This window comes from Rhinichthys klamathensis, unplaced genomic scaffold, assembly GCF_029890125.1.
Source record: "Rhinichthys klamathensis goyatoka isolate OS25496 unplaced genomic scaffold, OSU_Roscu_1.1 h1tg000547l_1, whole genome shotgun sequence".
Taxonomy (NCBI): domain Eukaryota; kingdom Metazoa; phylum Chordata; class Actinopteri; order Cypriniformes; family Leuciscidae; genus Rhinichthys; species Rhinichthys klamathensis.
Genome location: NW_026607018.1, coordinates 669239 through 694957, shown reverse-complemented (window position 1 = coordinate 694957; position 25719 = coordinate 669239). Strand labels below are relative to the sequence as shown.

General features: G+C 39.7%; 1 protein-coding gene across 2 annotated transcripts in view; it reads right to left on the bottom strand.

Annotated features, from left to right (window-relative positions):
• The window catches only part of grid1a (glutamate receptor, ionotropic, delta 1a), a 367672-nt gene that overhangs the window by 17739 nt on the left and 324214 nt on the right, over positions 1-25719 (bottom strand). For both annotated transcript variants that reach the window (XM_056238894.1, XM_056238895.1), the window contains exons 7-12: positions 25162-25323; positions 24881-25000; positions 10539-10640; positions 3462-3659; positions 2902-3232; positions 930-1068 (exon numbers count right to left, since the gene is read on the bottom strand). In XM_056238894.1, the coding sequence (XP_056094869.1) occupies positions 930-1068; positions 2902-3232; positions 3462-3659; positions 10539-10640; positions 24881-25000; positions 25162-25323 (1052 nt within the window). The remainder of the gene's footprint in view (positions 1-929; positions 1069-2901; positions 3233-3461; positions 3660-10538; positions 10641-24880; positions 25001-25161; positions 25324-25719) is intronic.

Below are 25719 nucleotides of genomic sequence, written 5' to 3'. Positions count from 1 at the left end.
TTCGGAATAACTTGAATGTCTGGAAGTGTGTAATCCACAGTTGTTTAGAGTATGATGACCAGTTGTACCTCTGTATTTGTAACCATTTACAAAGTCTGCAAGTATATGATGTCTAGTGTTTTAAAATCTATTCAGATTTTAAAATGTATGTGTAGTTATTCCAGCCTTTAAGTCAGATCATGTGACTTTAAATGGCCATGGATGGAGAAACATACCATTTTCAGAACAGCATTGGCTAAATTGCTCATGCCAACCAGATAAAACTTGGCCCCTTATCTGTATCACTGAACCCCACAGTGATTTGATCTCATTTCATCCTCTGTTATGTTCCTTGCTGTTTCTTTTTGTCAGTGACTCAGCACTGCAGCCATGTAATAAGACTCATTCACCCATCACCCATTTTTTCAATACCTGAAACGAATGAAGTCGCCTAAAGGCTGACAGAACTATAAGTGAAAGGGACATAGCTTTTTTTTTTGGACAGTTTACATCAACACAAGCTGTATGAACCTTGCAATGAAGATACACACGCACAACCATTTTCTCTATCCCACATCAACAAGCAGACATTTTCTCCCTTAACTCAACCTAGCGTTGAACTTTGCTGAAACGGCACAGTGCATTGTGAGTCATTTGCATAAGGTAAACACTGACCGACACACTAATCGACTCATTTTCTGGATGACTAGTCAACTAGTAAAAATGAGCAGTCTGATCTGATTTAATCTGATGCTAATGAAGGCAATCCAGTGACGTGATATCCTAACCGGGAGCTACGTTTAGAGATGTGACAGGTCTAATAAAGCTCTATGACACACCATGTGGTCAACAGCGTGATGAGCGGGAGTTATCAAGCCTGCATATGGACAAGCATCTGCAGATATGTGGAGTTCTGGCACTGAGATGCAGAGCTGGACTAGTTAGCTTACCGAATAGCGTTATCCATGCGGGACACGGTGAGGTAGGCTGCCAGGTTGGCTGTGTAAGATGAACAGACAATAAGGGTGAATAGCCACCAGCTTCCCATTGCAATCCTGAGAGCCAATGAACTCATGAGGGATTCACCACCTGCAAACACAAGAAACAAGACAAAAAAACATTCTACAGGTTGAATAATTGTTTTCACCATTTCAACGATATGCAAAAAGACACAAATAATAGCCAGAATACAATGAGTCAATGGAGAAACATGCTTTTTAAGACAGCAGGTGCTAACAGGTTCAGGCTAAACCTTGACCCCTTGTCTATGTCACTGAACCTCTCTGTGATTTTATCTCATTTCAGCCCTCCATTATTTTCTTTCTGCTCTTTTTTGGCAGTGACACAGCACTGCAGCCATGTATTAAGATTCATTCTCCTATCACCCGTTTTCTCAGAAAAGCTCAACACCTTATAAGCCTGTGCTGAAATGTCAACACAATATTCTTCTCCAGCACACACAGCTTTGGAAATGTCATCACTGACACAGAGATGGTGAGAATTAAACGGGAAGTGAAAAGATCTGGAGCTATCAAGCTCAATGGAGCTCGTTAGGGGCTATAAGTTTTCTTTTTGGTCTCGGAGCCAAATTATCTGAGATGTTCTTTTAGGCCTAAAAGGATATCCACTGAGTCTGTAATTGGAAAGGTCAAGGGTTAAGTGGGCATCTATGCTCATTACAGGGTTGAGAGTACACTGGAAAAAAAACTCTCCCAAAAAAAGAAGTGATTGTGCCTTTAAATGCCCAGACATAAAATGTAAATCTTTGAATCACTTTCATTTGGAAAGTTCTAAACAGATTTTTTTCAGTATGTCCATGAAATTTCAGTGAAATAGTTTTAAGTTATTTGTCGCCTAGCCACAACCTACACATCCCAGCATAAACGCTTCCGATAAATAATTTGTAATTAAATAATCTATATTCACAAACCACTGTTCATTTTAACAGAAAAGCAAGCATAGGCTACTGCATGATTGATTTGGCAACGCACAAACTGTGCCAAGAGCGCTCCCTTGTTGCTGTTTTTGTTGCTTTTGTGCAACAGATAAATAACAATTTATTTGTTTTTAGATATTTCGATTTTACGGGAGTCCCGCTAATCATTCTCCCACAACTCGCACACACGAGTCTTACCGACCACACCCGCAATCGCTCATCAAATCTTGTCCCGCGCCACACTCTGTTCCGTCGGGTCCCGTGGTAGTCCCTTGGGAGTGCAGGTCTCTAGTTGGGGACCCTCTAAGAGCGCTGACACAATTTGAACGCTGTAGCGCACTTTATGGCTGTCCTTCATGAGTGGCAGTAAATGTTTATTTAAGAAGGTGACACAAATGCAAGCCTATTTTCATAATCACTCGCCATGTGCGTTTCAATATCAAATTATGGGTCCAGAGATTATAATTAGAAATTAGCAAAACAGCTGTTGAAAAAAACTGTAAATGTCATTTAACAGCTGTTGTCAATTGCTTGCATCTTGGTCTGAGTTGCTACATCTGAAAGTGCAGAGACAACTTAGAGTCAGGCTGGTGTTGACAAGATACCAAGAGTATCCGGAACAGAAAAGTGCAGCCATTTTTGGAAACCTCAACCAAACACAATTGGCACCTTTAGACGTATACAGCTTTCAAAAGTGAGTTGCAGAATTCCTATGGAATAATATATTTTGTCAAACAGTCAAAATGTGTGACTCTAGGGATTGTCTCTGGTGCTGTAAGTTGTACTTAAACATTTGAAGAATTATTAAACATCATAGAAGAATATTCTGCAGAAAAGATATTTTTTTTATAAATAAATATTTTAAATTGCTGTACTAGCTCGAGAATGTCAAGACGAGAATGTCAGCAACTGATTGAAAAATCCAGGTAAGGTGACTATTCAGCAATACCTCATCCCTCATGTTCATGTGACGTGACCCAGCTCACCTTGCTGTACAAAGGCTCCGTAGACGATCCAGATGGCACTTTGGAAGGACGTCGTGACAGAAGCAGGCTGGTGGGGCCCAGGAGGATTCTGGGAGCGGACAGACTGGACGCGTCGGAGCAGAAAGACCATGACACCCACCACAGGAATGGCAGCAGCAATGCAGGCCCACACTGCCAGGTCAAACGGTGCCAGCAAGGAGAAGATATTGAGTCTCTCTTCTGTTTTAGTCATCAGGATTCCCACAGAATAATCCAGATAGCGTTTACTGAAGTCCACCACGTTCTCTCGTTCCGGAGTGATGGTGATGGCTGAAATAGCCACATCTGCCCTCTAAAAAATAATGCATTGAGAGTATATTAAATATGTCTGAGATGAGATGACAATAACATAAATCTGGCTGTATCAATTACAAAAAAGTAAATATGAATAAAGTGCAATGCCTTCACAACTATTAGCACTGACTAATATAAATATGCAGTTGTGCATAAAAAATAAATAAAAAAAAACACTATATATGAATATACATAACTTGAACAGTCTTTATGTATGTGAATCCCACCTTTCCAATTAGCTCTCCAATCATTCCGTTCCAAGACCCGTTGGCCTGAGGAGATCCATATTTCCCATCAGCCACCTGATACATTTCATACTTAAAGCCCAGAATTTTGGCCAGGGCGTCCAGAACATCTATGGAAAATCCCTTATATCTTTTGGGCTGACCTAGAATGTTTTCTGCCACCATTATGAAGGGCTCCTCCTGAAGAAAACAGAGAAAATTAGGGTTTTATTTGAATAACTTATTTTTTTATTTTATACTTTGGTAATCTGATTCAGAACACAATTAAGCGGATATGAGAGGACATATATGCTTGTAGCCTACTGTATTCACATTCACTACTGTTCAAAAGTTTGGGGTTGGTAAGATTTTTTTTTTTTAAGTCTTGTATGCTCACCAAGGCTGTATTTATTTGATCAATAATACAGTTAAAAGCCTTGGTTTTAGAATTGTTTTCTATTTAATATAATTTTATTCCTGTAATTCAAAGCTGTATTTTTAAGCATCACTTCAGTCTTCAGTGTCAAATGATCATCCAGAAATCATTCAAAAATGCTGATTTGGTGGTTTTTGTTATTATGTTGTGCTGCTTTATATTTTCTTCTCAACAGAAATCGAGACTCATCAAACCAGGCAACATTTTTCCAGTCTTCAACTGTCCAATTTTGGTGAGCTCTTGCGAATTGTAGCCTCTTTTTCCTATTTGTAGTGGAGATGAGTGGTACCCGGTGGGGTCTTCTGCTGTTGTAGCCCATCCGCCTCAAGGTTGTGCGTGTTGTGGCTTCACAAATGCTTTTCTGCATACCTCGGTTGTAACGAGTGGTTATTTCAGTCAAAGTTGCTCTTCTATCAGCTTGAATCAGTCGGCCCATTCTCCTCTGACCTCTAGCATCAACAAGGCATTTTCGCCCACAGGACTGCCGCATAATGGATGTTTTTCCCTTTTCACACCATTCTTTGTAAACCCTAGAAATGGTTGTGCGTGAAAATCCCAGTAACTGAGCAGATTGTGAAATACTCAGACCGGCCCGTCTGGCACCAACAACCATGCCACGCTCAAAATTGCTTAAATCACCTTTCTTTCCCATTCTGACATTCAGTTTGGAGTTCAGGTAGCCTGGTTAAAACCAGACCATTCTCAGTTGTAACTGAGTTATGGTCTGGCAAAGCGTCATAGACAAATCATTTCCAGAGGGGCGTCACCAACGGACGTCGCGGATAGACCTAAACCCAATCAGAGCGATGAAGGAGATGACGTGTGCAGAGTGGCGGAGAATTGTTCTTTGCTCGGTTTTTAACAAAAAGGAAACGTTCAAATCGCTTAAAACAGACGCGGTAGCTGATTCGAACGAGTGATGTTCGACGGCGGCATCCATCTTTGTAATGTAGGCTACAAAATCTGCTTCAAAATCCTAGCGCTGTCGTCATCGTGTAAAGCCCGCCCCAACGTTTCTGATTGGTGCCGCGATTTCGACGGATTGGAAATGGGCTTGAATGAGCTCTTTGCCAGACTAACTTTCAGAGCAAATCTAAATTTGCCAGAAGTTGTCTGGGTTTACCCAGGCTAGAGTTCAGGAGATTGTCTTGACCAGGACAACACCCCTAAATTCATTGAAGCAACTGCCATGTGATTGGTTGATTAGATAATTGCATTAATGAGAAATTAAACAGGTGTTCCTAATAATCCTTTAGGTGAGTGTATATACTGTACAGGTCCTTCTAAAAAAATTAGCATATTGTGATAAAGTTCATTATTTTCCATAATGTAATAATACAAATTAAACTTTCATATATTTTAGATTCATTGCACACCAACTGAAATATTTCAGGTATTTTATTGTTTTAATACTGATGATTTTGGCATACAGCTCATGAAAACCCAAAATTCCTCTCTCAAAAAATTAGCATATCATGAAAAGGGTCTCTAAACGAGCTATTAACCTAATCATCTGAATCAACTAATTAACTCTAAACACCTGCAAAAGATTCCTGAGGCTTTTAAAAACTCCCAGCCTGTTTCATTACTCAAAACCGCAATCATGGGTAAGACTGCCGACCTGACTGCTGTCCAGAAGGCCATCATTGACACCCTCGAAGCAAGAGGGTGACAGAAAGACATTTCTGAACAAATAGGCTGTTCCCAGAGTGCTGTATCAAGGCACCTCAGTGGGAAGTCTGTGGGAAGGAAAAAGTGTGGCAAAAAACGCTGCACAACGAGAAGAGGTGACCGGACCCCGAGGAAGATTGTGGAGAAGGACTGATTCCAGACCTTGGGGGACCTGCGGAAGCAGTGGACTGAGTCTGGAGTAGAAACATCCAGAGCCACCGTGCACAGGCGTGTGCAGGAAATGGGCTACAGGTGCCGCATTCCCCAGGTCAAGCCACTTTTGAACTAGAAACAGCGGCAGAAGCGCCTGACCTGGGCTACAGAGAAGCAGCACTGGACTGTTGCTCAGTTTTGCATGTCATTCGGAAATCAAGGTGCCAGAGTCTGGAGGAAGACTGGGGAGAAGGAAATGCCAAAATGCCTGAAGTCCAGTGTCAAGTACCCACAGTCAGTGATGGTCTGGGGTGCCATGTCAGCTGCTGGTGTTGGTGCACTGTGTTTTATTAAGGGCAGGGTCAATGCACCTAGCTATCAGGAGATTTTGGAGCACTTCATGCTTCCATCTGCTGAAAAGCTTTATGGAGATGAAGATTTCATTTTTCAACACGACCTGGCACCTGCTCACAGTGCCAACACCACTGGTAAATGGTTTACTGACCATGGTATTACTGTGCTCAATTGGCCTGCCAGCTCTCCTGACCTGAACCCCATAGAGAATCTGTGGGATATTGTGAAGAGAAAGTTGAGAGACGCAAGACCCAACACTCTGGATGAGCTTAAGGCCGCTATCGAAGCATCCTGGGCCTCCATAACACCTCAGCAGTGCTACAGGCTGATTGCCTCCATGCCACGCCGCATTGAAGCAGTCATTTCTGCAAAAGGATTCCCGACCAAGTATTGACTATTGAGTGCATAACTGAACATAATTATTTGAAGGTTGACTTTTTTGTTGTTGTATTAAAAACACTTATTTTATTGGTCGGATGAAATATGCTAATTTTTTGAGACAGGAATTTTGGGTTTTCATGAGCTGTATGCCAAAATCATCAGTATTAAAACAATAAAAGACCTGAAATATTTCAGTTGGTGTGCAATGAATCTAAAATATATGAAAGTTTAATTTGTATCATTACATTATGGAAAATAATGAACTTTATCACAATATGCTAATTTTTTGAGAAGGACCTGTATTTTTCTTTTTCAATCGTACTAACCCCAAATTTTTGAATAGTCTCTCACTTAGTGTTTGATCTTATTCTCAGTATATACAAGAGGATTAATTTGTAAAGGTTTTCAAACAATGGCATTTCCGAGTCTTATTTGCTCACAATTCACATATCTCTCTCACAGCATCTTGACAGTAATGGACAGGTCAAAAAGCTGACATAGCATTATTTGGCGTTAGTGTCAGACAGATTTAGATTGAATCTAATCATTTATTCATTTGAAGGGGAAGCCAGAGAACAGTCTGACTAATAGGTTTGGACATATTTCTACAAATAAAGATTTAATATTGACTGCAAACCTTATTTCTGTGGTGAATCCGTCTGTTCAGGTCGTGACTTGTGGTCAGATTGGCTCTCTGTCACATTCAAAGCATAGGCTGACGTGACACTTTTACCAGTGACAGATGGGACCCTTTGGTCTCAGGTTAATCTAAATTAAGTGTTTCAGCTGACCTATTACACCATGGCCAGGGAAGCGTGCAATGCCTCATCAGACAGAAATTACCTCTCTAAATTCACCTGGGCAATTTGCAGTAAGGCATATCGCCACCAAACAAGACTCACTGTTTGTGAAACTGGCCCAGTGCACTCAAATACAGATGGATGAAATATCTGAGGCTCAAGCTAGTGAATTGTAATTGTATTTAGGGAGAGCACAACATTGATAGACTGGAGAATAAATAAAGATCAAACCTCAAAGGAATCCCTGGCGAAAACCTTCTCTGCATGACTAAAGTACTGATGTCTGATGAGACAAAAAGCCAAAAACCACACAGCACAACTGTGTTGAAACATATACTGTTTATGACAGCCATAAAAAAAAAAATGTGATTGTGATCCATGATATCGTACAGCAACACATTTTCTGACTTGAGTTCTCAACTCAACTCAATTCAGATTTCGATTGTATTTTATTAGATTTTTTTTTCATACATTTGGGCATATTTTAAAATTGCATTTCTTGTAATTATAACAATGTGTAAAAAATTATAAAATGATAAACTCAAGTATACTGTGATATAATCTTTCATAAAAGTATAGAAAGTTTCTTAGTCTTTTTGAACAATTCATTAAAATATTCAGATCATAAGAATCATGCGTTTATGGATAGAACTATACTTGTTGTAAAGGTGTATGATTTTAATTCCCTAAAAAGAACCAATTTAAAAGTCATTTGTTCATGAATTGGACAACTCTGGCCCTGGCGTATTTTATTGCATGCAGCCTTGTGATGGCAACTCCAGAAAAAAATATTTGTTTTCTTTCATGATATTTCTGAAAGAAATATGTCTGTTTTTTTTGTCGTTTTGTCTCATCATATATCACAAAAATATTATTTTCTCAATAAAAATATTTCTTTCTGTTCATGAATTGGACTACTCTGGTCCTGGTGTATGTTATTGCATGCAGCCTGTGATGGCAACTCAGAAAAAAAAAAAAAAGTGTTTTCTTTCATGATACTCTGTCTTTTTATCTGTGATGACACTAAAATGACACTGGAATGCTTCTCTGCATTTCACATCATTTAGACATGTAGGACATGTTCTTGGAAAAACATTCCTACCATCCTATCATTACTTGCAGGGAATTGACTAGAACAATCACTACCCTTGCTGGCCCTGGAATTACATTCCTACCTAACAATCAGATCTAAGCTTAGGAATGGGGATAGTGCCTTAAACAACATTCTTTCATTAAAGGTGCTATATGTAACTTTTCTTCTAAAATGAATCCGTTTTTTATTGCCTGTGTGTGAAGGGGTTGTAATCACACATTACAATGATCTACTTGTCTGGTTTTGCTATTACCTCTGAAGGCCAGTATTCCTATTTATATGTGAAGTCTCTGGGTCGGATTTTCTGCGAAATCCATCGGATGTGACGTGCATGCGCGCTCCCGAGCCTCTCTCCTTTTTATATACAGTCTATGCGACGGCACTGCAGCTAACGACATGGAGTCTGATAACACCAAAAAACGACCTGCCTCCAGCACAACACACACTCCAACACAAACTCCACATAAATATAAAAAACAAAACAAAAATTATATGCTGAAGCTCGTCAGGCCAAACGTGAATCGGATCGCCTTACGCCGGGTTCACACCGGACGCTGAAGCGGCGCTGAAGGCCGCTTCCTTTCGGCGCCCATGTTAACCTATGGTGTCGTTCACACCAGACGCGGAGCGCCGCAGCGCGGTGCAGCCGGCACACGCCGTGAAGCGCCAGTTTCGGCGTCTGGTCTATTTTTTCCGCGAGCCACGAGTGATCCGCGTCAATTCCGGCAGGAAGTTACACCAAGAAACACTCGACCATCCGGTCAATTGTCAAAATATAAGCAATTTTCAAATTAAAATACCCTATAAAATACCCTATAATCAAAAGATATAGGGCAAGGGCTCTCCTCCTTTCTACTCGCACTGGGAAACAGGAAGAGGAAAATAGATTTAATAAATTTGAAGAGAGGATGTATATTTCAACGGTATATATACACTACTATAACTGTCTACCATATTCTCTCTCTGGCTGCGTGTGTCTCGACAACGGATTAATAAAAGAAGCGTACAAACTTCTTGGTTACAGAAACATGGTGTATTTATATTATGAGGTTATTTACTTACCCATGATGTAAAAAAATAGCTCTGAATAAACAACAACTGAGCAGAAGCGCTTGTCGACCTCCGCGAAGAATACGCGTCTGATGTGAACAGGCAGGCGCCGGACCGCGCGTGATTTTCTGTTCCGCGTCGCTTCAGCGTCCGGTGTGAACCCGGCGTTAGGACGAAAACACAGATCAACATCGGCAGAGCGTTTGAATTATGGAGAGACCTCCGCTATTTTTATTGTGATAAATTACAAGTTTTCAGATATGCTGAAATAATGGTAAACTGTAATGAAATAGCAAGGTAAACTACAACATACATGAGACATGAAATGAATACAAAAGACTGTTCCAGGATAACAAAAAGTAGGAGCTTTAGGATGTAACTTTTATTTTATGTACTAGATCTACTGTCTAACGTCACTCATCCCACTACTATCATATTGTTTATAATACACATTTCCAGACACGTTCAGTACAGTAATGTTACTTCCTACGATCTTACTGTTACACTGAAATTGTTCAGTCTAGTTCACTAACCGTTTTCGTTATCATATTATACATTCACCTATGTTGACATTTCTGATTGTGAAAGATACACGAATAGTAAGTGAAATGCCTTATGCTAGATAACACCACATGTCGGCTAAATGCAGTCAATGTAACGTTATCATGGTACGAGCATGGAGCATTAGTTCAACGTCAAGCTGATAAAAGTAGCCTATTATTGTAACGTTGCAGTGGGAGTTTACATGAGTTTCCAGCATGTTGCGTGTTGTGCTGAATTTCAACCCCCTGCCAAATTATTATGAAATTCGAATTCGAAATTCGGCACAACACCGGTACCATGAGTGCTCGCTCTTGTGTTCGAGCAAGTGCAAGAGCATGAGCGCTCTTGTAAAAATTGGTTGCAATCTGAAACATCACCAATAGAGGCAGCTAAAAAATACATATAGCACCTTTAATAATTAATTTTAGGTGGAGGGAAAATTACTGCTTGAAAGGAATTTTATTCCAGTAACTAGTCCTACTTTCTGAATAAAAATTATGTCATTCTTTTTATTTTACAGTGATTGTACAGTAACCTGACATCAGCAAGGCATTGACTGGACCTACAGGGAGCTGAATCAGATGCATTGAAATACGCACCAGTAAGGTCACCACTTTCAGAGTAACTCCCTGCATGCCATGCTCGGCCCGGTTCTCCCTCAGACTGCCGTTCAGCCCACGGTCAGAGTCCCACGTCGCCAGCTGGAAGACAGCGAGAGATTGTGATTGAGCTTTGATCAAGTTTGAGATGGCAGAAATGATTGCAAAGAAAAGGGAGATAGAGAAAAAACTGGACAGTTGCTGAAAGCCAGGGATGACCTTACATGAGTTATTGTCTCCAAACACTTATTTGTCCATGATAGACCCCTCACCATTGAGCAGAAATCAGCAGCTCTTTCAGGATTCATCACAGGGGTTTGGCTATTTGTGCTTTTGTCACACGTCCAGGTGAAAATGGTCAAATAAGTGTGTGAGGTGGTCGCCTAGGCAACAGCTGTCACATTTTCCACTTCTCTTTTAAAACTAATATGGAACACAGACCCAAGCGCACACATACACATATCTGCTCTTTGTCGATATGCTTTTACAGGCTGTTGATTAGATCCAATATCAGCACAGAAACCACTATAAAGCTGAAAATAATATTAAAAGGAACAATGATTCTTAATTTCAGAAGGCTTTGAAGCTGAACTGTGATGCTACTGCTAAATCAACATCGATCACAATAAAAATCTAAATTTGAAATGTAAATGTACTGTAATATTCCTGAAGGATTTATAAATGCTTAAAATAATAGTGTTTAAGTTTTAGGTAAGATTAAGTTTTAGGTTTTTGTTGCTGAAATGAGCATCATCCTGCTTTAAGTCACAAAGTATGCAAATAGATATATATAAAAAAAAAACAATATGATGACATTATGATGATGTTGTTGGGGCCATAGCCTTGTGGGCAGCTATTTGACTTGTGGCACACTTTCTCCTCTCCTACACTGTAAAAATTGGCCAAATGTTTTCCATTAAAAAAGCAGAATATACCATAGAAAAAATGCATTCTGGGTGATATTTAGTTTGAGAAAGTAGCCTACAGGAATATACTGTAAATGAACAGTGCTCAAAGTCGACACTCAGCAGCTGTGCTCCAAATCACACCCTATACCCTCATTCACTATTCCCTAGTTCACTAATATAGTCCACTTGACTGAGTGAATCATTTCATAGTTAATTCAGTTCATTTTCTAAGTTAATTCAGACAAGGATGAACACCTGCTGTTAACAAGCAGAATCACAGAAGGAAAGAGGAACAAGAAGAACAGAAAAACGATGAAATCAACTGAAGATAAAAGACATTAAATCTTAGCAAAAGATCTTAGCAGAGGAGGATTAAACAACTCCACAAACAGCATTACCAGCTTCACTTATTACTAACCAGTTTGACTTTTTCTGTCAGACGTCTACAGAAGTTCTTATTAAAAGGTGACAGAGGTTTAGATGGAATTTTATTTTCATTTGATGTTACCATGATGGTGATCAGTGTTTGCCTTAGTTGGGCTCTTGACCATTGACTTTTGAACATTAGTTGTTCTTTGGCTGCTGTAGCTGTGTCTTTAAAATACATTTGCTATGGCGGAAAAGCTGAAAGAAAACAGGATCAGATGACAGTAACTATTTATTAATGGTCACAATCATCATCTAGTGGCCCGATTCACTGATCTCTTTTATTGTCTAATGTATTTATATGGGTAATGTTTTATATTTTTGATTATGGGATCATTGTGATTTTACAGATCTGAGTTTTGACAACCAGAAAATATGAAGGATTTAAAAAAATGTTTGCTCAGAACTTCTATATCAGCCAGACAAACACAGACATCAATAAGCAACGTATGAATATCAACAATGGTGACAATCAAAAGTTTTATGTTGCAGTGCATGTTGGGTACCAGCATAGTACAAAAAAATAATCCATGACTCCCAGCATGCATTGCAGCATGAATAAATTATGCAACTGAATTGTCTGGATATTTTCTTTAATTTGTACTTTTTGCTGTTATTTTTGCTGTTGGTTTTGTGTTGACTTACAGTAACGTGTTTTGTGATGTTGTAAGACTGGAAGAACTGGTTGAAGGAATCAACCTCACCACATCTATAAGACAAAGGACCTTGCTTGCAAATTAACATCTGAACACCTCTCACACACACACTCCCGCATCCCCCACTCTTGCAGAGATCACCCACACTCACACAAGAATTGATATGGTTTTAATTTGAACAACTATCATAGAGTTTTATATATGTGTTTAGTATTATTTGAAATGTCTCAGTGCGAATGGTACAAGTGTTCTATTTCCAAATAAGTAAAACAAAAGGTAATAAGGTTTTTAAGAGTTTAGGAATAATTGGCACACAAAGGAATGTGGTCTCTAGGCACTCATCCCAAAGGTGTAAATTCATGAATGCTAATTTCCATTGTTCTTAGCAGATAGTCAAACTTCTACCCCCAGTAAGTATGGAGGGGGAACACAGTAAATTTCCACTAAACTCATGTTTTACATATCAAATAAGGTCTGGCTATATAAGGAAAATGCAACGAGAGCTCGGGGCTGTTTACTGTATTCAGATTAGCCCGTGTAGTCGAGGGTCTCGCGACTCTCAGCTCACGTAGCCATACAATGTCGGGTAAAGGATTTTCCTCTTTGTTCTAGAACATTTGATGGTTTGCATTGATTATCTTTTAATTGATTATGGAATTGTAATAATATATTTACCTGACATAATAAATTGTTATATTTGATTATTCTAACAGACTTTGACTTTGTTTTCATTGGAGTTAAAAGGAATAGTCAAACATTAACATATATTTAATTATGCACAGATATCATTGAAAAACCATTTCATTTTATGGAGTCAGATGAAACGAGTTAATACATAAGATAAAATGTATTGCATTTAATTAAAAATCCCTTTGCCATGGGAAGAGACGGAACACGCGTGAGACCTTCACCGCTAATCGAGTACCGCCATTGGATCGAATTAGACGGCCTTACAATGTTCAGATTTGATGTTATCTTTTTAGCTGACTGTCACCATTGTTGAGATTCATTGGCTGATTCTTGATGTCTGTGTGGGTCTAACTGAAGCCATAGTTAAAAAAAATTAGTGAATGATAAGTTTAAAAATCCTTCATAACTGATTGCGCAGCACTTCTTGATCTTTTGCTGTAGTTTCACAGTGTAATAATATAAAATGAAAGGAGAACTCCGGTCAATTTTAACATTGAGCTCATTTTATTGTACATTTGGAGTGCTGTCAGTACAGACAAAAACGACAAAAATCAGTGTTGCCTACACCGTGTTATCCTCTTTTTAAAATTCGCACCCTGTTGACTTCAATGGGGCAAGTTCTAAACCTGCTTTTAGCGTCTTAACAACCTTACTGTGTCATTACAAGTGCACAGCCATGTGAGTGGTGTTATTAAGAGTGACCACGGTCAATCTGACTGCAGTAGATGTGAAAGATATTAATAAAAATGATATTAATTCAGCCAGCTCACATACCTGTATTTACTTCCTGTTTTCGTTCGAAGTCCACAGTAGTCGATTGTCGAGTTCGCGTGCGCGATCATTGGTAACTAATATAACTAATGATCGCGCGCGTGAACTCGACAATCGACTACTGTGCACATAGGCTAAATACAATACAGAACATGCACAACAATCTTTCTATCATACATTTCTGTAAGAATTCTATTTCAGTATCTCTATATTAATCCACAAACAAACACTATTTACAGCTTTGCAAGTATTATCTCTCCAGATTTCTTCAAGGGGAGGGTCTATTGGCGTGTAAATGTATGAGCTTTTTCAGATCTTTCGATCTAATGGATGAAATAAGCTTGTGCAATTTACATATGCAAGCGAAAGGTGATAACGGAAAAACATATGGAGAGCAGCAGCTTTCATTTCTGCTCTGATAGCTGGAAGACTACGCTAAACGCATGTTAGAATGGTGAGAGAACATTGTGCTTAGAATGATTTTCGTCTTCAAACCAAACTTGGGTCTTCAGTCGACAATGTTTAAATCTCATCTGGCTAGCGCACTTCCCATTATGTTTATGCATTATGTCAGTAGGCGGAGAGTAGGAAGTCTTTTGTGGCTGACACATTCAAACGCATTCACCCACACGAGCATCAACACCACGAAAGCAATCCGGTCAAAAGCTTTTTCGACTACCTCTGCAAGTGGTTGAAAGTGGACAGGCTCAAAATGTTTTAGACACCATTTAAACCTGTATTTAGCGTCGTCCACGTGTGATCCAATCGACGAAAACGCTTCTTAATACCAGGTATAACAGGGCCTGAGTCACCACATTAGCAGCATATTAGCCATTTACTGAGCCAGTGTGGAAATGACAAAAGGAAACTGCTTATATTCTCCCTCCATGAGCAATGACAGCGCTTCTGAAAAACACAGTGCCTCACTTCAAGATGAAAGCCATGATGTATCTATCTTCATCATACTTCGAGCCATTCATCATAATCCCAATATCCCCCCAGATCCGTTCCGCTGTGACGGATTCGGCAGGCCACTGCACCAACATCTTGAAAAGAAGAATCTGACTCTGAAATCATCCTTGGCTCTTGTCTGGCCAGCATTTGACCCCCTAACCCCCCGGTCCTCTGTGAGTGACAGGATGACAGAGGCTTTAGCATCTGCCCTAATGACACGTGTCATTTGACTTTACTGTAGCGCCCAATACACAATCCCTCTCACAATAATAGCACCTACCTCATCTGGGATAGAAGATTCAGTTCAGAAAGATTTAAAAGTAAGATCTATTTAATATGATCAAATCAAGAAAAAGAAAGAAAGAAAGAAAAACAAAGATATGATAACATGCTAGGATTTTGAAATCACGCACTGCTTATTTTATCAAATATTTTTAGCATTTTCTCTTTGTTTAGTGCATTAGCAGTGGGGATTTTTCACTGTCTCTTACTGCAAGTTACACCCACAGGTTGTGATAAGAGACAAGTGTCTTTATGAGAGGTTCATTTGAATCATTTACACAAAGCGCTTTATTTACTCAGGAACAAACGAAGCGAATATCTTTACGAGTGAGCCATTGAATCACTCACTCAAGCGACTAATTAAAAAACACTGAATCATTCAGGAATGAAACAAGGGAATGTATTTATGAGTGAGTCATTTGAATCATTCACTCAAGTGATTAATTAAAAAATGTCACTGAGTCATTGAATCATTCAAATAGGTGATTCGTTCAAACACTTTCAGGAATGAAACTGATATAATACATGCAACAGTGATTCAATTTTGGATCTTTTTCTTATTGATGGAGCAAAAATTGACAAAGTAATTGGTAATACTGTGTCTAAAATGTAAGTTACTTAATGTTTACTTATTGTCTATTCATGGGTTTCAGTCACGTGACTTTTTTGTTGTGGCCGCCATCTTTAGGACCATTGCGTTAAATCGCATAATCTCTCCCTGGTGATCGGAAAGATGTTGCACACTTAAATAGCACAGATGAAAAGCAACGGTATTTAAATAAAATAGATACTTTAGGTATAGATCCGTATTTACTGTTAAACGAACTGCTGACTCCACTAAAGTCTAGTAAAAACTTGCCAAATTTTACGTTTGCTGACATTTACATCTAACGTTACCTCGTCCACAATCCCTCTCCATGTCCCCACCACTTTTGAAACATCTCGCGGCACGGATGTACCAATACGCATAAATAAAAGTAAAATAAGAGGTGATCTAGCACGCTGAAATGTGTTGTTTTTTAAATCAAGTGATCAAAGTGCTTGTTGACTCTGGATCAGTGGTGCAGAAACAGTGTTCTCTCGTGACTCGCGCACACCGCACAGTCTTCACACGGACGCGCGCTTTAATGAAATCACAAAATAAAATGCACACAAATGTGTTCCTGACTGATATACAACCACTGATAAACAAAATCGATTTTAATAAGGGTTTTTTAATAAAAAAGGGTACGAGGGCGGATAAGAACCCAGAACCTCTGACACGCTTGGCAAAAGTTCCGCCACTGGACCATCAAAGTACATATGTAAAAAAAATCGGATGTTGAATTTCATTAAACAACAAATTAAATTCAATGGACTATTTACATTGATTTCTGGACATCGTAATGTTATTGTACAGGTATATCTGATTTATGATTTAGTGTTGTATTAAATGCCCCCATGAAGAAAATTTTCTTGATAACAGGAAGGGTAAGTGGCACTCTGTTAATCAAGCAATATTAACGTTACACCAGTAATCGCTGAACATAAAAGCATCGCTGAACTGAATTGCTAATAATGTTGGTAAAGCACATATCTCTTGTATTATCAGTGACGTTTAGACACCTTTATTTTCAATTCTCATTTATTTGTATAGCGCTTTTCACAATCAAAGCAGCTTTTTTAGAAAATGCATGTGTCTACATTACAATTTAGAGTGTCCGAGTTATGCATTTCAGCAATGTATATAAATCATGCAGTTAGCTAATAATCTATTAATTTAAACAATGCATTAAGGCAGAAACAGTGAGCTGTAGTTTAGCATACTGAACCAGGTAACAACAACATAATTCAGCCAAACGTATAACTAAGGTTATAATGTAAATATAGATAGCGGTCTAGAATAAGGTTGTATATAGAGAATACGTGTTCCAATTGTAAACTACATGTTTTAATTTAGCTAGCTAACCTGTAATTTGCTAATTTTACTTTTATTTAAATTTCCAGGTCAACGTTAATTTCTCAACATATCTTTGTGATTTGCTGTTATCACAGTTTACAGCACAGCAGATAGACGGCATGTTGCAATTCGGTCCTACAAATGGCGGCCGCTCCACTGTGTGACGTCACATGAAATCTATGAATTGAACTGTTGTGAAAAAACAATATCATATTCGCAATCGTGCGTCTGGTCTCACTGGCCTCATCTCTGCCAATTTGGCTCCACGGCGTGGGATTATGACAGTTTTTATTTTATTTTTTTAATTTAAGATATTTTGCCAGACTATTGAGATTGATTTGTGAATTGAGTATGTTGTATTCTTACTTTGGACTGAAGTTGAATCAGAATCATAGTTGTTCAGCTGCCTTCAGAGAGCTGTAAGTATGAGATCTCTTCTGCCATACACACTCCAGTAAGCTGAAAGAATTCCTCCATCTTCTCTCTCTGCTCTGTTTTCCCAGATGAAGCTGACAGTGTTTTTTCTTCTTTATTTCCTATATGTTTCCCACAAAATTTTCTGTTTTAGTTTTTGCCTGTGCTTCTAAATAGTTAATCATGTAGGTGGGTGTTGACAGAGATGAGAGAGCAATGTGGCTTGTCCACTGGAGATGTTCTGTCAGTGAACACATGAAAGCCAGATCTATCCCACAGCACAAAAGAGGTCACTATCATCTGCAAGTGTGTGAAGAATCACACTTACTAAAATGCAGAGTCATGTGTCTCTTAATGGAACAGTTACCCCGAAAATTAAGTTTCTGTCATTTTTTACTAACTCTCATGTTGTTTTTTAACCTGCATGACATGATGTGAGAAATTTAGTAGAATTTTGGCTAATATAGGAATGACACGAAGGTGAGAAAACAAAATAACTGTCGTTTTTAAGTTAACTAATCATTTAATTAGAGCAGCAAATAATCAAAATAGATGAGTAGTGTCACAGTACCTAGTATTTACTTTGACAGAAAGCCCATTAACAGTTACAAAACCCCTCATATAGTAGTGATTCACCAATATGAATGAAGCTTCCTGTTTACAGACGCCAATGGAAGTCAGGGCTTCAGTAGTCATTTTTTTCAGCATTTACATAATACATCTCTGACTGTCTTTTGTCTTTGCTGAGTGTTGTGTCGGCCGCTTTGTACTGGCAGACGCTGAGCTGGTTTGTGGCGTTTTCTAGCCTCTCGTTCTTTTCATCTCTTGTTCCTGATATTAGTGCTACAAGCCAACCAGGATCTCGCCTGTGAAGACATGAACATTTTGTCAAGACTAAAGGTCTGTGCGGCAGGAGTTCACAGCTTTTATTGTTTGTAACTTGGATAGCTGATGTCTCTACTTGAGAGCACATCAGCTCTCAAGTAGAGGCAGAGGAACAAAGAGCCAGAGAGAGCGGATTACACACAAACAATACCGTAGGAAACAGTATGAGAGACAGAGTCGTGCAGAGCAATGGAGAGGGAGAGAGAGAGAAAGAGAGAGGTGTTCTTAAGGTGCAAAGATGAAGCTGACATTTCTTTTCGTATTGTGAAGCAATTGACTTTTTATGATTCTGTAAGCTACTGTTTCTGTGATTGGTAAGTGAAAGAGAGAGAGCGGGATGTCTTCTGGCCTCTTTATTGAGTCTGTGAGAGAAACTCATTACTATTCATCAAATCAAATGAGACTCTCACGAGTGATAAATTCGCCTCTTCTCTGCATTATCACACGTTCACACTATCAAAATACTCACACACAAAAAAGACATCTGTCACAAATGTGATGCTTTTTATTCAACTCACTGAGCCAATTTGAACAGATTATGATGTATATATTGTTTAAAATATATAAATTCTTACTATTCTTCACTATTTACTATGAGATCTATTTAAACTGAAACTGTATCAGCAGCTTTTTGTCAATATAGATATGTGGCGAGCAAGACGAGGTCGAGGGCCGTGGGAGGACGGCGCTAGTCAGGTAGCGTGATTACTAATGAGCGACAACTGACCGACGCACCGTTCTCGTATCTCTCACGGAGGAGCGGAAGCATAAAAGGAGGAGCGACGACATTGGGGATCGAGAGAGGAACAGGCCTGGGTTTATGTTGTGTTTTGTTTTATTATATGTGACAGCAGTCGCCCGTGAGGGGCTGCTGTCTTTTACTTTCGTTTTGTATTTGTTTTATTTTGTTATTAAAGTCTGTTGAATGGTCGCTGTTCCCGCCTCCTTCTTCCCACAACATCTAACCTTGTTATACTGGTGCCGAAACCCGGGAAGAAGGAGGCGGGAACCAGTGAACATTCAACATTCAACGTAGTGTAACAGCGCAGCGCTACATCAGAAGGTAGGCTCACTATTGGCCGACACTAGTCATGAGTGTGATGCTGGCCAATAGTGATCCTACGTTCTGACGTAGCGCTGCACTGTTACACTACGTGAACTCACTCTGAGGCCCACATAGAACAACACGAATAGGTGAATAAAGTCGTTATTTTTGTTTGTTTTTTGCGCACAAAAAGTATTCTCGTCGCTTGATAAACAAGGGTGATGTGGCCTCTGAAGCTGTGTGAAGTCACCTCATCAGCCGTAAGTCGGATGGAGGCAAAAGCCAACTCCATCCGTGAATGGCTTGGCCTACCACGGTGCTTCTCAGCTGCTGGCCTGTATGGATGGAACTCACTCCAGCTACCCTTGAAATCCATCACCCTGGGCTATAGGCAGGAGAAGGCAAGGCTGGTGATGGAATTAAAGCAGCACTAAGTAGGAATTCCGTTTTTGTCAAACAGCGACCCCTAGAGTCGCTGTCGAGTACTTGTACTGTCGTGAATAGCACTCACGCAGAGATGGCTCGCACTCACGGCCGGATCCCCTCCCCCTGTACACCGGTACCTGTTCAGTAGGATGGACGCTGTAACGAGTGGAAATAAGGTATGGCCCCTTTAAGAGCTGCGCGCGCCCAACACCACATGTATACGGCGCCGGGTTATTTCTGTTTGATGCTCATTTTATCAGAATTTTATCAGATCTGTTTTTTGCCGTAAAGCAATTCGTTACCTCGCGAGACCTGATATCACACGATACTTCCTAACACTGAGGGCGGCGGCCCGCCGGCCCAAAGTTGCAAGGGTGGTTTTGCGGCTCACAGGCACCAGTGGGGTGCGACACGACCACCATTCAACACGAAATCAGTAATATAAACATTACAATGACTCCAAAGCTGTTCGGTTAAGGTAAAAAAGTTACTTAGTTCACCTTTAAGGGACTCCTCCGACAGGACAGTGGCTGATGCAAATGCCAGAGTTAAGACTGGAAGGAAATGGAGGGCCAAGGAGGAGGTGGAGAAGGTGATGGGAAGACTGCAACATCAACAAGTCGTGGGCATGGTCCAGACAGGACGGGCAGGTCTTGGATGGAGCAAGCCACCCATCCCATGGTCCAAGGCAAGCAGGAAGGAGAGGAAGGACCTTGTTGTTGAGGTCACCAGGATTAAGCAGGAGGAGATCAGAGTGAGGTCTGTAGTAAAGGGGCAGCAGGGGCGGTGGACAAATTGGGAGGGTATCGCGAGCCGAGCAATCAGCTGGCCAGAGTTCTGGAAACTGCCACAGGCTCAGCTCAGTTTCCTCATTAGGGCAACGTACGACACTCTCCCGAGCCCTAAAAACCTCCACCAATGGCTTGGAACAGAGCAATCCTGTGACCTCTGCGGGACCATCAATGCCTCACTCCAGCATATTCTGAACAGCACTGACACAGGGGCGGCTCAGATGGCGGCACGACCAAGTGCTCAGAAAGCTGGTAGAGGTGCTGGAGAAAAGTCTGACAAAACTTTCTGTTTTGTCAGGGTGAGTAATTACTGACAGAACTTTCATTTTTGGGTGAACTAACCCTTTAATATTTGCGTTTCATATATTCACCAAAACCAATTTTTACTCGCATTCGGGCGCTTAGCGAGTGTTACTTTTAGTTTTAGGCCCTGCATTAGCTATTTCAGGTAAACTATGAACAGTATATCACAAGCGTTTAAATATGGTATTGTGGAGCTGTAATTCTGCCAGTAAATTATGAACAGACTGAACAATAAAAAAAAATAAAAAAAACACTGGCGGGAAGAACATTGAGCAGACAGTTTGAAAAGAGAGAAAAATAATGATTATACTGAATATATGCACGTTAGAAAAATAAAGAGCATTGCCCATTTTTCTCTCAATAAAGTATGAGCGTCCTCTGAGACCTGTGAGGTCAGCTGTATGCCTCTTTTCACAAGATGCTCAAAGAGGTGGACAGAGACTCATTAAGGCTCTTTTTCCCCCCTCCCAGATTCACATGCAACCCCTGGTCAACCCATTGCCATGGGAACTGCTCAGGCAATTGTGCAGAGGTCACCCACGGTTGGCTCGGCCAGACTCAAACACAATACCCGTGTTCCTCGAGAGACCCAATTTTACCCTGATGTCACTCACAAAGATCAGGCGTGAGATCCTGTGTGTTGCTTTCACTTTGGCCTTATCTTTTAGCAGCATGTGCAGGACAAAGTGACAGTGCCTGCCTAGTCTGACTTGCTATTTGTTTGGCCTTTCCTTCTCTCACTCCCTTCACTTTCTTGTTTATTAAGATCATTAAGTTGTTAAATTAATCTAGTTCACTAAAAATGACCTGCTCACAGGTGTCTCTCACTGTCAATCTGAATAATGCATCAGAACTGAACTAATCCATCTCACATTACTGCCAATATGACACCACTAAACTATTAATTTAGATGTATTAATTCAGTGGCTTGTCAAGTTTGTCAACCATTCAGAGGTTTCTCTTCTCATCACCTGCTCCCCACATGGAGGTGTTGGGCTGATCTGCTCTGAGAGGGACTGGGAGCAGATCCATCTTGTATAAGATGGTAGGTTTCCCATTCTGGATTACACCGTATGAGACAATTTAATGAAAAGAGAAGATTAAAAGAAAGTGAGCGGGGGAGGCGGGGAATGACAGATGGAATTGGTGAGAATGAGAGAGAGAGAGAGAGAGAGAAAGAGAGAGAGAGAGAGAGAGAGAGAGAGAGAGAGAGAGAGAGAGAGAGAGAGAGAGAGAGAGAGAGAGAGAGAGAGAGAGAGAGAGAGAGAGAGAGAGAGAGAGAGAGAAAGAGAGAGAGAGAGAGAGAGAGAGAGAGGAGAGAGAGAGAAGAGAGAGAGAGAGAGAGAGAGAGAGAGAGAATAGCATCTCCATCTTCATTATGGAGGTAGATTCATCTCGACATCTGGCTGAAAAATAACCTCCTCATTCCAAACATCCAGTATACTAGACACATTTCCTCGCTCTATAGCAGGGCTGTAACCCCCCCCCCCCCCCCCCCCCCCCCAATAATTGGAAATGGCCAAATTATCCCCACCAATATATGATATTTCTTAATACTGCTCTCCATTATGCACTGCTCTGTTTTTTTGTTAGGATGACAGAAAGATTAAAAAGTTACATTTTTAGGCTGTTCAGCCATAGCAGTCTAACAGCGCTCGTCAGTGTCAAAATGATGGCCAATCAGATCAAAGAAGGCGGGGCTTAAAGGGGTCATTGGATGCCTATTTTCCACAAGTTGGTATGATTCTTTAGGGTCTTCATGTAAAGTTTGTAAAATACTTTGGTTAAAATTCCTCAATGGTTGTATAAAACAACACCCTTTTAACCTCCTCAAAAACAGCTGTGTTCACAGCGACCCGTTTCGGTCTTTTTTTTTTAATGATCTCATACTATTTCTCAATTTACATCAGTAATTATACAGTGTTCACTTGAAATTGTTACTTTAAACAATTTCAAGTGAAAATTTGATGTCAAGTATACTGGACGTTTATATATACACAAAATAAAATAATGTAAATAAAATGAGGTAAAAAATGTGTAACCTGTTTCAGAAAATATTTATATTAATTTAATACACATTGTTCATTAGTTTTTCCTACTACATCAGTGACTAATTCTGTTATTAATTATTCTATTAATATTTTCTCTTAAATGTGCTATGATGGTTTTTATCTGACAAAAATTATTTTCAATAACTGAATATTAAATAATTTTAAATATTATTATATTTTTGAACAGTGGATATTATGAATGAATGAATGAATGAATGAGTTTAAAATGCAGCAAGAACAGTTTTCACAATTAAACATTCTGTAAAGATTCCCATCTTGGAACTAACTAAATAAATAAATAGAGGCATGGAGAGGAGAGAGTAGAAAGATTAAACAGCAGGAAGAGTATCATGTGATGTGCAGAGTGCCTCTATACGGCTTCAGAGAGCCTTGAGGAGGAGACATCATTTTAAGAAGAGATCAGAGCACAATAATGCATATTCATACTGATGGGCAGCAGGACATTTATGTTTATTAGCTGTCAATGTAACGGACAGAAGGGGTGCTACAGTGTGTGTGTGTGTGTGTGTGTGTGAAGTCATTAGCTCTGTGTTTCTTGCCAAAGGGAATGGTCGACTTCAACTCACACACTCACTAATATTCAGGCAACAAGATTGAGATTGTTTGGTGTGTGATAGACTCGGCAACCCTGCTAATGACCACAGCCATGTTGTAAAGCACTTCCACTGCCCTGTGAGCATGTGCGTATGAGTGCTTGTGCATCAGATAGAGAGATGAAAGAGAACTAGAGACAGAGAGAGAGGAAAGCGACAGATTCATCAGCTCTGATGGGTACATTTTGATTGTGTGTGTTGATGTTTGTGTGTTATTATGAGATTTAATGAACTCTGAGCTATTTGTCTGTGTTTGTGTAAAAGTATCTTGGCCATGTTCCATATCAGTGTCTTCAGTTCCAAAACACAGCAGGACCCATCATTCTGTCGCTCTTATTCTCTGTCCATCTGTCTGTCTCGCTCATCTCGCTTTCAGTCCACTTGTTTCTGTTCTTTCCCAGACATGTTTGACCTAAGAAAGAATTTGTCTTGGTATTTTTTCTTTCATCTCCATGAATATGGTCAGGGCTTTGGCGGGTTACCTCATCCCCATTTGATAGATGCCATAACAAATAAGCATTCACAATTAATATCAGTGCTGTCAATTGATTAACAATTAACTAATTAATTTCTGCAATTAATCGCACCTAACATTAAAGTTTATTTAATATATTTTTTATACTGTATTCATTTCACAACAAATCTCCAAATTATAATATAACAAATATATATAAAATAATAAAAATTAAATTAAGTTACAAGTTATATTGTAGTGGATGCATGTTTTAACAGTGACCAATTTATATGGTGGTGGGGGCGGGGAATGGCAACAACAAAATCTTACAGCATAGATTTCTGCCAAAAATGGTGCAAAATCCTATGCATGTCTATCCAGCTATCTGTAGAATCACACCTCTGAAACAGGTCTCCAGAGGAGGGTTTAAAAATAAAGGACAGCATCCAGCATACCATATAGTGCGCCAGTGTTGGCGCATATGTCGTTTTAACTGTTGTGCTATTTGGGGTTACTTATTTTATGCCTTAAATTTCCCAAGCACTAGTATAAAACACATATATTGCCATTTTCTGAATAAGATGACAACCAAGATGAGAAAGCTTTGGAAAATCACTGCATTACAGGCAGAGTTTCCCCATAACATGCCAAATAGTGCTGTTATAATAATCTGAACTTATGCCATTCATTATTTATAACTTCCACTCCACCCATTCACAAGATTTGCACTCACCCGCTTTACATCTTTTCCAAACGTCTCACTGTAACTGGTCCCCAGGACCTCAAACTGGACATGAGAGTTCGCTCCATTGCTTCGGAAGTCCATTAAACCAGTGAGCCCAGAAATCCGTCCCTGAAGAGAACGACAAATAAGACTTCTATTCAGAAAGAAATTCATCATTCAAACCAGACCAGTTTTATTGAACACTATTGAACTTTACTAGGCTGAACTAAAGAGAACTGAACCAGATCAAATTAAGTGTAATTGAGATTAATTGTAAGGTGACTTTAGACCTTTTGGATGGTGTCCAGCATGGACCAGCCTCCGTTCCAAGGCTTGGTTGACTTCCTCATGCAGTTCAGACTGGCCATGCTATGCCACTTCCTGTCCTCTAACTTCCGGTAGAAGGCATTGGCCAACATCAGCACACTGTCATACAGGTACAGACTAGACACCTAGAGACACATACACCAAACAAATGTGTGAACATATTTGTAATTTTCTTTTTACATGCGCATCTCACAAAAGTTACACTTACTAACCAGACAATGCATAACGTCATGTAAACATCTTAAAGGGATAGTTCTCCTAAAAATGAAAATTCTGTTGGCACTCACCCATCATTCATGTATAACTTTCTTCACCCTCAAGTCCAGTAAGCGGTGGACATGTTAACCTGCTTCTTCATAGTGATGTCCAGTTCACAAATGAACTGTTCGTTTGAACTGGTTCTTTTTAGTGAACTAGTTTAAGCTGTTCACCAAATCGGACTGAACCGTCTGAAACAGTTTGCGGCTTGAGTAAGTACAGATCTACAAGTTATTCAATCAAAACTCACTTTGAAACATGTC